Here is a 13,062-nt window from a genome sequence, read left to right on the forward strand (position 1 = left end):
TGAGACTCAACCTAATGTAGATGAACCTTTTGAGAGTGTGCCTACTGATACTAAACCGGTTGAGACTCAAACCAATGTAAAAGAACCTTTTGAGAGTGTGCCTACTGATACTGAACCTGTTGAGACTCAAACCCATGTAGATGAACCTTTTGAGAGTGTGCCTACTGATACTGAACCTGTTGAGACTCAAATCAATGTAGATGAACCTTTTGAGAGCGTGCCTACTGATGCTATGGATTGGACTTCAGTTCTGCCTCCTGAGACCTTAGGTGAAGGTTCAAGTGAAATGAACTTGCAAGAAGAAGATGTAGATGGTGATGAAGAGGATGAGGACCATTTATACACACCCTTGGTAGTGATGATGAAGAAAATGCAGAAAGGTTCCCAACATATAAAAGTGGTGAGGGATGTGTGTTTAAAATAGGAATGATGTTTACAGACAATGAAACAATAAGAGATGCAGCCAAAGAGTATGGAATGCAAAATTAAAACAATGTCTATATCAATAAGAATGATGCTAAGAGGATTGTAGTTAAGTGTATGGATGGTTGCAAGTTTCACCTAAGGTTTAGTATAAGGAATGGGCAGAATTATTGGCAGATTTGGCTATGTGAGTGATCATACTTGTTATAGAACAGCAGAAAACACGAATGCTAAGACACAGTGGCTTGCTATCAGGTTTACATAAATACTAAGTCACAGTTATAGGTCTTCCATATACTGCAATATTATAGATCACAAGTTATAGGTCTGTTATATTACACATAGGTCTGCAATATACATAGGTCTGCAATATGATCCATTTGATAACAGTTTGGTAACAAGTTGATAACAAGTTATAGGTCTATGATTTTGCATTTGGTAACATGTATGCAACTTGTATATATGTCTGCAATTTGTTTACACTTTGCAATTTGGTATACATAATACATAAACAAATCAACATAATGTCAACAACTTCATTCATTAATAAACCATACAATTACATCATAATGTCAACACACTGTCAACAACATCATACTCCCTAAACATCAATTGGACCTAAAGAACAAAATAACCTAGACAAGATTGAACATAGACCCAACTGAACCTAATGCAACCAACACTACTTCATTTCATAATTATTGTTACAACAAATGCAACTAGCACAAAAATGGTCACGAACAAATTAAACTTCAATTGTTTCTTTAGTAACTTCATCTTCATCTTCGTTTCTTCTTCCTTTGAGATTGAATCTTTAACCCTCTGCTTTTCTTCATTCAAATTCTGGAGTAAAGTCGAAATCATTTCCTTTGCCCTAGGGTTCATTTCCTCATCCCACCAAACAAATTGACTGCACTTCTTAAAACCTTGAATCTGCAACAATGGAGGAACAATGGAGGTGACATAAATTTCATTATTTAAAGTGTCAGCAACACAATTTCAATTAAATATAACATACCTTGTACATCCCACAACCGAAAAAGCAACGTCCTGGGTTTGAATCAGTCCACACCGTCATCAATGGAGCATTGATACCGCAATAGCATTCGTTTCTCAAACTATGATTCCTGTAGCTAACACTTGACACAGTTTTTTGAGACATTTTGAAGATGAAGGAAGTGAATTTAGGGATGAAGATGCAGGAAGCGAATTAGGGAGTGATGATGAAGATATTAGGGCACAAATTTATCTAAGTAAATTATATTGTTTAGAAAAATGATTTAAAAATAGACAAATTATTTTAAAAATTAAATCAGACTTAAAAAATGAAATATACATACGTGACAACTCAACATCCCTTCCATGTCATTAAATGGACAGCCACATGGACAGGGGCAACAAAAATCTCAACTAATATATACTATAGGGACTTGAAACCTGGCTTTTAAACTAGGGGGACTTAAACTTTAAAAACTTGAAGCTAGATGGACCAAAAGTGCAATTAAGCCAATTAATAATTTAAATGTATGCAATATGCTACTGGAGATTGATCGTAAGTCACAACTTGTCACATAAGTGCTTATGAAAAATAAAAGGCTAATTTTTCTAGTTGATAACTAGTTACATGAATTTATTTTGATAGTTATAGTGATAACTAGTTACATAAATGATGTAATCAGTTACTAGTCCAAGTTTTTGTCTTTTTAGCTATTTTATTTGATGTATTTAGATCTCAATCACTGTAGCTTGCTTGTATAAATGTCCTTTATGGGAGATGTGTTGGTGTGTATGAGGTATATCCTTATGCACGGTACATAAATACTCAAATATTGTTTATATTACTCAAAATATTATATTTATTACTCAAAATAATATACAGATTGCTCAAAATAATATAAATATTACTCGGAACGATGAATATATTACTCAAAATAGTTAAAATTCGATATTACTCAGAATGATGTAAATATTACTCAGAATAGTGTACTCATTATTCACAATTAATAATTACTCATAATTAATAGATGTGTACAAATAATACATATATTATTCATGGATTGCGATATTATTACTCGTTTCTAACTAAAATATTACTCGGAACAATTTAAATATTACTCGTACGAGACTTATGCACCGTGCATAAGGATATACCTTATGCACATCAACCTAACCCCCCTTTATGGTATAGTGTGGTGTGGTCAGTAATAAAAAAAGTTAATTTTTCACCCTCAATAATTCTCTCTCTAACATTCTCTTACTCTCTCATTTCATCTTCTCCACATATACCAACACCTTCATTGATTCACCCATTCAAATTTTATGTTCTAACATATATACTTACAAGATACAATATTACTAATCATAAGCCTTTGAACATTTTGTAAAAGATCAAGTGTTTCTGGTGTTAGGAAAACAAAAGTGTCGAAATATACCATAAGCGCATTTTTCTTCATAGATACTCCAACTTGTCAAAATATATCAAACAAAACACCCATAACAAGGTCATGTTGATATTTAAAATCTAAATGCTCTTTATAATGAATCGCATGTATCCAAACATGCCATACGATAAATAAGATAAATCTCTTCAATATGAAATAAATAAATAAAATCATAAGATGGTATCTTAGAATAGTACCATACACCACCGGTAACATATGTTGGTCTAGTCCATTAATAAGAATAACAAGGAGAAAACCTTGAACATGTGCAGCTTGCAAACAATAAAAAAACCGTCGTTTGTCTTCTGCTCATGTCAAATTTTACATTCACGTCCTTAACAATTTTATTAAAAAAGACATTAGCCAAAATATGTTGTGTTTTAGGAGGGATATTGTCCTTGCTAATAAAATTATTAATGTAAATTATTTTTCCATATAAAAAAGGAGTTGCGATACAATTTCCTGTCTATTTATCTTTTATTTATTGTATAAATTTTATATATTTATTATAAATAATATAAAGATGTATAAAAAAGTTAAAAATTATAAACAGAATTAAGAGACAAATAAAGAATATTAATATTAGAAATATATGTCAAGTCAATTTTTCAACCATAAATTCTATGTATTTTTATTAATATAAATTTTAATTTTAATTTTGGTGGAGAATATGAAATTTTTATTTTCATTGTAAATTGAATTATACTAAATTGAACAAGAATCCAGTGAAATTGAATTGAATTGCTTGTATTTATATATCATAAAATAACTTATTTATAAATATGAATGATTAAAAAAGATGAACATATTGGTTATATATACAAATTTTAATTTTAAAAATAACTTTAACTTTTTAATTTTTATATTTAAAAATAATAATATATTTTCTCTACAATAAATTATAAATAAATTTTATTTTTTAAATTTATTAAGTAATTAATGTATCTGATCTATTATATAGATCATATTTTTTAATTATTTATTAAAATTTTAAAAAAAAATATTATTTATAATTTATTATGGATGGATGGGGTATACTTTAAAGAGATTGCTATAACCAAAAATATAATTATTTTACATATTTATCAATAGATGCATATAAAAAATCATGATTACATATATATTAATAATTATTTTAAAAATCATAACATGAAATCTTATACTATACAAAGATAATTACCAAATAAATTGCAAGAACGTTTTTTAATAAAACCTTCGGTTTCAATTTTATAGATTATTATTTTTTCTAATTTTATAAAATTACATTCAACTCAGATAATTTGACTCAAAGACCAAAAATTAATTAATTTTAAAAGAGAAAAGGAAAGGTGCATCGATAATGTAAATTAATTTTAAACGGTCAATCAATAACAATCATGTATTTTGATAAGTTAGACGGTAAATATTTAAAATATTTATATAATTTAATATTTTTAAAATATTTTAATTAGATGTATGTGTAATATAATATTTCTTTATTTACACCGATAATTAGGGGTGAAAATAGGTTGGGACGTTGGGCCGAGCTAGGCTTTGCCCAGCCTGAGCATAGCCTATAAAAAAAATAAAGCCTAAGCCTGACCTGTAATTTGTCGTAGACTTATTTTTAAATTTGAATCTGTCATTTTTGAAGACCTGATTAGACATATGTAAATATTAAATAAGTAATTAAAATAATGTTTAAATAGACTAATTGAAAGATCAACAGACGAAAAATTTATTTGTCTTGACTTATTTTAACTTACATATTAGCATAAGTTCACTGAGACTTTTTGTTTAAGAGAAATTATGAAGATAATGTCTATTAAGTGTTTTCATCTTATTTTCACAAGTTTTTTAAGATAATCAAGTTTTATTTATATTATAATTCAAAGTACAAAATAAAACATATTAATAATAAAAAAATATTCATATTTATTTAAATATGCCGTCCTAATAAGTTTAAAAGTCTTTTTGTGAGCCTGAGACCTATCTTTTTTAACTAAATAGACTTATAAAAAAAAGTCTGTATCTTTTCTATTTAAAAAAAGTGTAGCCTGACCTGAGATTGTGTAAATTAGTTTATAAGTCATTGTTATCGATTCCACTCCTATCGATAATGCCCTACAATTAAACTCATTTTAAAATAAAAGAATAACAAACACCATCAACATAAAATTAATAATTAGATTAAATCAATTTATATTTATTAATACACTCATGAAATTTAAATTTTATCATACAACTTTTTACACTAATTTCACATTCAACAACTATTTTTGTGAGCCCACACTTAACTTACCAACTTAGATCTAAAATTTTCATCTTTTGAATCATGTCATTCAATTCAAGATTCTCCACTTCTTCCTTCTTCCTCATATATACCAAACTTTTATGAGTTTACTAAATTTCAAGTCATATCCATCCACGTCATACTAAGTCGACAACACCATATTTTCCCAATTAAAAAATATTCAAAAAATAAAAAACACTTTTCGCATAATAAAATCCAAATTCTGTTTACGTGTCTCTTATTGGTTGGTAGTGCCAACACTTCTGTTTCTGTAACTCCCCATAACGTTACTACACACGAACCTTCCTTTTTCTTTTTCTTTCTTACAAAGTAAAGGTCATAAATGTCATTAACCCAAAACAACACTAACATAAAAATTAAACACTGTCTCAATCCACTGTATTATACCTTATACACGTATACGTGTGTACGTATACAGTATATAAATACATTCTCACAGTAACTAGAAAACACACATTTCAATAAATTATGAATGTATTATGTACACGCGTCTGTACAAATATACGATGATGTTATTGTCTTAGTCAATAATAACATGAACCTTACTTTTCCGAATTATTAATATTCATCCATCATCATCATCAATCTTCTTTTCTTCTTCCTTCAAATTTCAATTCAGTAACCCTAAACTTTTCATTTTCTCTTGTTACTCATAAAGCTTCCAACTTCCGATCTACGACGTCGTTTCGTTTAACCACCTTGTTAAATAAAGGGTATGAATTTGTTCTTTCTCTTTTGATTCAGACTCGTTTTTCGTTTTATCTTTGGCTGGAATTGGTCTCTTTGATCATTTTCTTCAAAAGATCTGTGTTTGTTTGTTGTGGATATTAGTTTTAAAGCTCAATTGTTGACCTAAGCTAGGTCAATTGATCGTTACCAATTGTTGACCTAGGTACCAATTTGTTGAATTTTAATACATGGTTGAGCTATGATGGTTATCTTGTGAAATTTGTATGGTTTGTTTTTAGGGGTTTCATTTGTAGTATATAATCAAAGGGTTTTTTTTTTTGTTTTTGTGTGTGCATTAGTTGTGTTTGATAAAAGTCGTGAGTGAAAATGTCATCTGCTGGTGTCACTACTCTTAGTCCAGTGGATCCTACTGAACCATTGTTGTCTCCAAATGCGTCTCATTTTCCGTCGTCCTTAGAGGAAAACTCCATTTTCATATTTCTCTCGTTTTCGGGTTTGTTGACGCCTATTCGTGTTATGAAATGGGATACTATTGAGTCTGTTAAATTCAAAATTCAGAGGTGTGAGAGTATTCCGTTTTTAACTAACAAACAGAAGTTGGTTTACGCTGGTCGTGAGCTTGCTCGGAGTGATACTTTACTCAAGGACTACGGAGTTACCGATGGGAATGTTTTGCATTTGATAATCAAACTTTCAGATCTTCAGCTCATCAATGTGAAAACATCTTCTGGGAAGGAGTTTTCTTTTCAGGTTGAACGAGGTAGGGATGTCAAGTACATCAAGCGGAGGATTGCTAAAAAGGAGAAACAATTTGATGATCCTGAAGACCAGGAGCTTGTGTGTAATGGGGAACGGCTTGAGGATCAGAAGATTATTGATGATATCTGCTGCCAGCATAATGATGCAGTGGTGCATCTGTTTGTTAGAAAGAAGCATGCAAAAGTTCATAGAAGACCCCTTGAGTTGTCCATTGTAGCAACAGACTTGGCTGGTAAGAAAACTAACGATGTTTGCGGAAATTCTAGTGATAGAAAATTTGATGTTGGTGGTGGAAAAGATTCTCTTTCCATTCAAGGAGTTGTGCCAAGAAAGCTTCCTGATAAAGATTTTCTTTTGGAGCCAATTATAATCAACCCTAAAATTGAGTTAGCTTCAGAAATGCAGAATATGGTAAACACTGCACATGATGGACTAGCTAGTGAAAACCATCCAATAGGATCTGCAGAAGGTACAGGGGGAGCTTACTTTATGCTTGATTCAACTGGTCAGAAGTATGTGTCTGTTTTTAAACCTATTGATGAAGAGCCAATGGCTGTGAATAACCCTCGAGGTCTTCCATTATCATTAAACGGCGAAGGTTTAAAAAAGGGTACAAGAGTCGGCCAGGGAGCATTTAGGGAAGTTGCGGCTTATGTTTTGGATCATCCAATAAGTGGACGCCGCAATTTATTTGGTGATGTGAAGGGTTTTGCTGGCGTTCCTCCAACTTTGATGGTAAAATGCTTGCATAAAGGATTTAACCATCCAGGAGACTTGATTGCTAAGATTGGATCCATGCAGATGTTTGTGAAAAATAACGGGAGCTGCGAAGATATCGGTCCTGGGGCTTTCCCAGTAAATGAAGTACACAAAATTACTGTACTGGACATGAGATTGGCAAATGCAGATAGACATGCTGGGAATATTTTGGTCACCACAGAGGAGCATAATGACCAGCCTGTTCTGATTCCAATTGATCATGGATACTGCTTGCCCACAAGTGTAAGTATATGACTTTATGCTCTCTTTGTTCTGTTCTTAACACATGCGGCGATTCATGTTCTTAACAAATGCGGAAAATCAAATTTATGATTTAAAACTGAACTGGATATAGATTGGCATGCAAGTAGATATATATTGTTGTTGGTATTGCTTAAACCAATCATTTAACAGTTTGCTATTATGACAGTTTGAAGATTGTACCTTTGAATGGCTTTACTGGCCCCAAGCCCGGAAACCATATTCCGCAGAAACTATTGAGTACATAAAGTCATTGGATGCTGAAGAAGATATTGCACTGTTGAAGTTTCATGGATGGGATCTGCCAATTGAATGTGCCCGCACTCTTAGAATCTCGACCATGCTTTTGAAGAAAGGGGTTGAGAGAGGATTGACACCTTTTGCAATTGGAAACTTGATGTGCAGGGAATCGTTGAACAAAGAATCTGTGATAGAGGAAATAGTTGAAGAAGCATTGGATTCTGTTCTTCCTGGCACAAGTGAAGCTACATTGCTGGATGCTGTTTCTCAAATCATGGATCGGCGTCTTCATGATATTTTCAACTCTCCTTTTTAATAAGAGCTGAGTGCTGCAATAGTAGCAGGTATATAAATGTGTGTGTGCAATAGTACATATATGTATAGCTCAAGTAATGGGATTTTAATTCATAACAAAGGAGGTTTGTTTTCTCGGTTGGAATTCCACTCCATTCTTTGCTATAGTTTCATAGGTTTTTTTCACTTTTTTGTAGTTTCCTGCCGATAACAAATTCTTTCAGAGTTTGTAGTTGATTTCTTTATTAAATTTGAATTCCAAGGATAATAGACAAACCCTTCCCACTCTTTGGATTGTAAGTTGATATTCAGGTTTCTTGAACTAGTGTTGTGTTGTTTCAAACTACTTGGTTGTGTTGTGCTTGCTAAGAGTGAAAACGGGGATATGTAAATTGACGATGTTGTTACAATGTTAGGATAAAAAATGTAATCACATTGTCATATTGCAAATTGTTTTTGATTTTAATACAATAATGCTGTTTTTTAAGGTGCTCACTATATACTTTCCAACTATATATATTAGGTACGAGAAATTTATGAAATCATCAAAGTTGGTTGGTTTCATATCTTGGCATAAGGAGGCTATATGTGATGAGATTTGTGGTACACTATTATATTCAGAATTAATAATGCCTGATCTCACAGAAAATGTGAACAAAGCATCCTGTATTTTTTCAATTCCAAATTGTTTCATCCATAAATAAGAAAATGTTGAAAATTTCAATTTTTGCAGACATCTGCAAATGTCCCATAGTAGTGAAGTTGCCACTAATTCAACCTCCTATAGCATGTGATGCATCTAATTCTCCTAAAGACTATGAACCCAAAAGGTGAAACTTAATATAAGAGTTCAAACTTAGATATTTTATTTGAATTTTTCTTTACCCACCTCCCTATGGGGGAAACCCCCAGCGAAATCCCAAAACTGCCCCTGCTTCGGAGATGCATCTCCGAAGTTATTTTTTTTTGTTTTTTTTTTTTAGTTCGGAAATAAATCTCCGAAAACATCAAAAATTTGATGTTTTCGGAGATTCATTTCCGAACTAAAAAAAATTCAAAATCCGTGCATATTTTCGGAAGTTCATTTCTGAAACTGTTGCTGCATATACAAATTTCCCTCCTTCACTTTTTCATCATTTTTCTCCAAAAACTTATCAAAACCCTATCAATCTCCATCAATTTTTCGCCCTAAAAGCAAGTTTCAAACCGTTGATCACGTTAAAGGGGGCATAGAAAGCTACAATTTCAGGTAAACATCTCTCATTTCATCCCCTATTTCACTACATTGATTCAACAAATTTATGCTGAAAACTGATATGGTTCGGAAGTTCATTTCCGAAATATATTACCTAACAAATTTCGGAAATGAACTTCCGAAACATGCCCTGGCAGTTTAAAAAAAAACAGTTTTGGCCAATTTTGCTAATTTTTGCATTTGCTAGGTATGGTGCATCCGGACAACATTGTGCAAGACGATGGAGTATTAAATCCGGAAATTGTCAACGTTAATAACGATCCGGTTATTGACGCTACTCCTATGATCAATGCGGTCGATGTTAGGCAACATTTTACAAATGATCGGAGCTTCGTTAGTCGAGAACAATTGATTGATTGGGTTCGAAACGAAGCTAGTAAACTTGGGTTTGAATTTTCAGTAATAACTTTGATTTTCAGTAATATTATCGTTGTAATCTTCACCCGATTAAATAAAGCGAATCGTTGTTATTTTTCATTTTGCTTCTGTCCAGACATAACTTCGGAAGTGCATTTCCGAATTCCATCATGGGGGTGCGCTCGGAGATGAACTTCCGAAACACCACATTTTCTGAAAATTTAACTTTATTTCGGAGATGCATCTCCGAAATCAATTTTTTATATTAAAAAAAACACTTTTTCGGAAGTTCATTTCCGAAAACACCTTTTTTGCAAAAAAAAGTACCTTTTCGGAAATGAACTTCCGAAACAAGGGGTAGTGTGGTAAATTCACTAGGGGTGGGCAAGAAGGTTAGGAGGTGGCTAAAGAAATTTTCTTTTATTTGAGAGGTTTCTGCTGTTTTAGATCTTCAAATATCTTTGAACTTTTCTTCCACAACTCTTGCTTTATCCATACGCTTCCTTCAGACCCTTATGCGACATTGCGACTCAAATTCACTGTTTAGTAGAATCTATGTTGGCATAGTGTGTTTGATACTAAGAAATGTTGGGTTACTGTTGAAAATTGCTTACATGACATTGCGACTCGAATTCACTGCTTAGTAGAATCTATGTTGGCATAGTGTGTTTGATACTAAGAAATGTTGGGTTACAGTTGAAAATGTCTAAGGTGGTTTACTCTATAATGTTGTAAGTTGAATATTTATTGGTATATAGTAAGTTGTTTAGCCATGAGGCTTGAGAATGGTATAACTATACTCTTTACTTTATTTAAAGTTGAACTGCACTGACTGTACAGAGAGAATGATTGTGGTTTTTGTCAATGAGTACTGCAAGATTTAGAGAACATGAATAAAAGGATGAAGTAGATTGAAGAAGTTGATGCCTTTTGGTAAATGAAAAGGGTAGGTTTGATTGTTCTGCCATTAATTGATTCATGAAATTGATCTGTTTACTAATGCATTATTGTGTTGAATGAAGTTGTGAAATTTTTTCTGGTATATCACTAATCCAAGTAGCTTTCTGGTTTCTATGGTTCTAACAAAGCATTATGGAGTGTACTGGTAGCACTAGACGTGAAGCTGATTTTAATTGGTTTCACCAATGACAAGTATCTTCATATGGGCATGGCAATGCATTTTTTGTAACTGCTGGTGCCAAATTTTTCTTGCACTTAAAAAAAATAGTTACATCTACATAATTTAAGAAACATTTTTCTGTATTTTCTAATTCAATTATAATAATTTTTTTATTAGATTGCTATTTTTTTATTTATTTTTTCAGTTCCTTTAGTTTTAAATATCATTTGCCTTTTTCTTTAGTTTTAAAAAATGCTAATGAATATTCTTAGTGCATTAGTTAACAAAACAAGCATAAAATATTGTGTTTGGAGACTGGTGTATTCGATTTGTTAAGTTTAAAATTATTATTTTTGAGATAAATTTTCTCTCTCGTTATCACTTCAATAAAAAATAGTAATTCTACTTTTTATTTTCTTAAAAAAATAAATACAAAAGTGCATATGTTAGACTAATTCTTTTATAGTATTAATTATAGTTTTAATCCTTATATTTTATTTTATTTATGAAATTACTCTTGCTATTTTAAATTTAAATAATTTAGACTTTTAGCTTCGGTGCTTGATCTTGCAATTACATTTTGTTTCTTATTTTTCTATGATATAAGGTTTCCTCTAACAAGTACACAATACTTAGAGGTGGATTGTCTATCTAGGGATGATCATGTCCAATTAGCATCAGAGTATCCAACTATCTGAGTATGTCATTTATCTTCATACACGAGACTTTTTTCTGGAGCACATTTGATATATCTCGGAATTCGGACAACCGCATCCATGTGTTCTTGGCAAGGAAACTTTAAGAACTTGTTTACCACATTAACTGCAAAAGAAATGTTCGGACAAGTGACTCTGAGATAATTCAACTTTCCAACCTATCTCCTATTCTTCCTGAATGAGATAGAGGCTCCCTCTGATTGGGTAGGAGTTTGACACTTGGATCCATAGGAGTATCAACTAGTTTAGCATTTAACAAACACACTTCTTCCAAAATAATAAGGTAAGCTTCTCGTGCTTCTATCTCCTTTATTCCATCCTTCTTCTTCTCCGACTTATGCTTTTCCTTCAATTACTTTATGAGGTTGTTATGTATTATTGTTGTTGTTGTATATTGTAGAGTCAAGCTCTACTTACTCAGAGCTTTTAGTATGAAGCTTTGAGAAGTGTTGGTTTGAGAGCTCTTGGTAAGGGACGATGAGATAATTTGACAGGGTAAATTGGAATTGTAGATAAATAGGAACGAAATAATGTAGGATATTTTTAGGAGGCTTTGTATATGAAAATTTTGTGTGAGTGTGTGAGTTAGTTCTTTGAAAATTGGAGGGAAATCAGAAAAGCATTAGGGTTAATTTCGAATAGAATTTGTGATGATTTTTTGAAAAATTGAAGGGTTAAGATTGGGTTAAATGGTGATCCAAGTGAAGGATCACCAAATTGAAGGGTGAAGATCTGTTTAATGTGTGTTTGTTAGTGAAAAATTATGAAATTGTGTCTGTTAGAGGGTTAATTTGGTGTGAACTTGAAACTTACATTTGAAATTTGTTTGAAATCAGAAGTTTATTGCAAACATGTGCGTGTACAAATCTGTTATGTGGTCCCACAATGAAATGTAGTGATGTATGGATGATTATATGGCATGATTTGACGATGATTTATGTAATAATTGCCTTTCTTTTACTTTCTTATTTTAAAATGCAAGACTAAGTAAATAAAATGCAAATGAATACTAATAATGCAAATGGTTTTTTGAAAACAATTATAAACAAGATTTACAATAAAAGTCAACAATGTCATCCTTTGACTTTGACTTTTAATGCAAAATGAACCGATGCATATTAATGATGCAGAGGAAATGTGAGCAGATAACTAAAATGCAAAAAGTCAAACTCTTGGACTATTCACTTGTAATTATAACAACATATGATAATTAAATCTTTCAAAGGAACATATGAAATCAGTACTCTTGATTGTTATTCATATGGACCTCTGAGATTGGATGCAATAGAATGGATGATGCACTGAGACTAATAAACCAAGCCTTTTGACTTCTTAAACACTAGAGGACTGAATGAATGTTATCAAGATTACATAAAATGTCAGATCTTCGGAATTTTCATCTAAACCCTGATAAATGCTTTTTTGATTGGTGAAATGCATGATTAAATGGAAGG

At 31.7% G+C, this 13,062-nt stretch overlaps 2 protein-coding genes across 2 annotated transcripts; one reads left to right on the plus strand and one right to left on the minus strand.

The window, feature by feature from the left end:
* Nucleotides 1-1,110: 1,110 nt before the first annotated feature.
* Nucleotides 1,111-1,585, minus strand: LOC131615106 (uncharacterized). Its single transcript, XM_058886608.1, has 2 exons — nt 1,442-1,585; nt 1,111-1,356 (listed from the first exon to the last, which is right to left on the minus strand). The coding sequence occupies exons 1-2, from the start codon at nt 1,583-1,585 to the stop codon at nt 1,111-1,113; spliced, it is 390 nt and encodes a 129-aa protein (XP_058742591.1).
* Nucleotides 1,586-5,656: 4,071 nt separating this feature from the next.
* Nucleotides 5,657-8,655, plus strand: LOC131610747 (phosphatidylinositol 4-kinase gamma 4-like). The gene is made up of 3 exons (XM_058882783.1): nt 5,657-5,870; nt 6,186-7,608; nt 7,796-8,655. Exons 2-3 carry the CDS (start codon nt 6,214-6,216, stop codon nt 8,180-8,182), a joined length of 1,782 nt encoding a protein of 593 aa, XP_058738766.1. The 5' UTR covers nt 5,657-5,870; nt 6,186-6,213; the 3' UTR covers nt 8,183-8,655.
* The last annotated feature ends 4,407 nt before the right edge of the window (nt 8,656-13,062 follow it).

This window comes from Vicia villosa, linkage group LG6 (genome assembly GCF_029867415.1).
Source record: "Vicia villosa cultivar HV-30 ecotype Madison, WI linkage group LG6, Vvil1.0, whole genome shotgun sequence".
Taxonomy (NCBI): Eukaryota; Viridiplantae; Streptophyta; class Magnoliopsida; order Fabales; family Fabaceae; genus Vicia; species Vicia villosa.

Excerpts from the sequence above, each read along its gene's own strand:
- LOC131615106 (XM_058886608.1), bottom strand. The coding sequence starts at position 1,585 with ATGTCTCAAAAAACTGTGTCAAGTGTTAGCTACAGGAATCATAGTTTG. Across the intron at positions 1,357-1,441 it reads TCGGTTGTGGGATGTACAAG|ATTCAAGGTTTTAAGAAGTG; the intron begins GTATGTTATATT and ends CCATTGTTGCAG.
- LOC131610747 (XM_058882783.1), top strand. The coding sequence starts at position 6,214 with ATGTCATCTGCTGGTGTCACTACTCTTAGTCCAGTGGATCCTACTGAA. Across the intron at positions 7,609-7,795 it reads GATACTGCTTGCCCACAAGT|TTTGAAGATTGTACCTTTGA; the intron begins GTAAGTATATGA and ends CTATTATGACAG.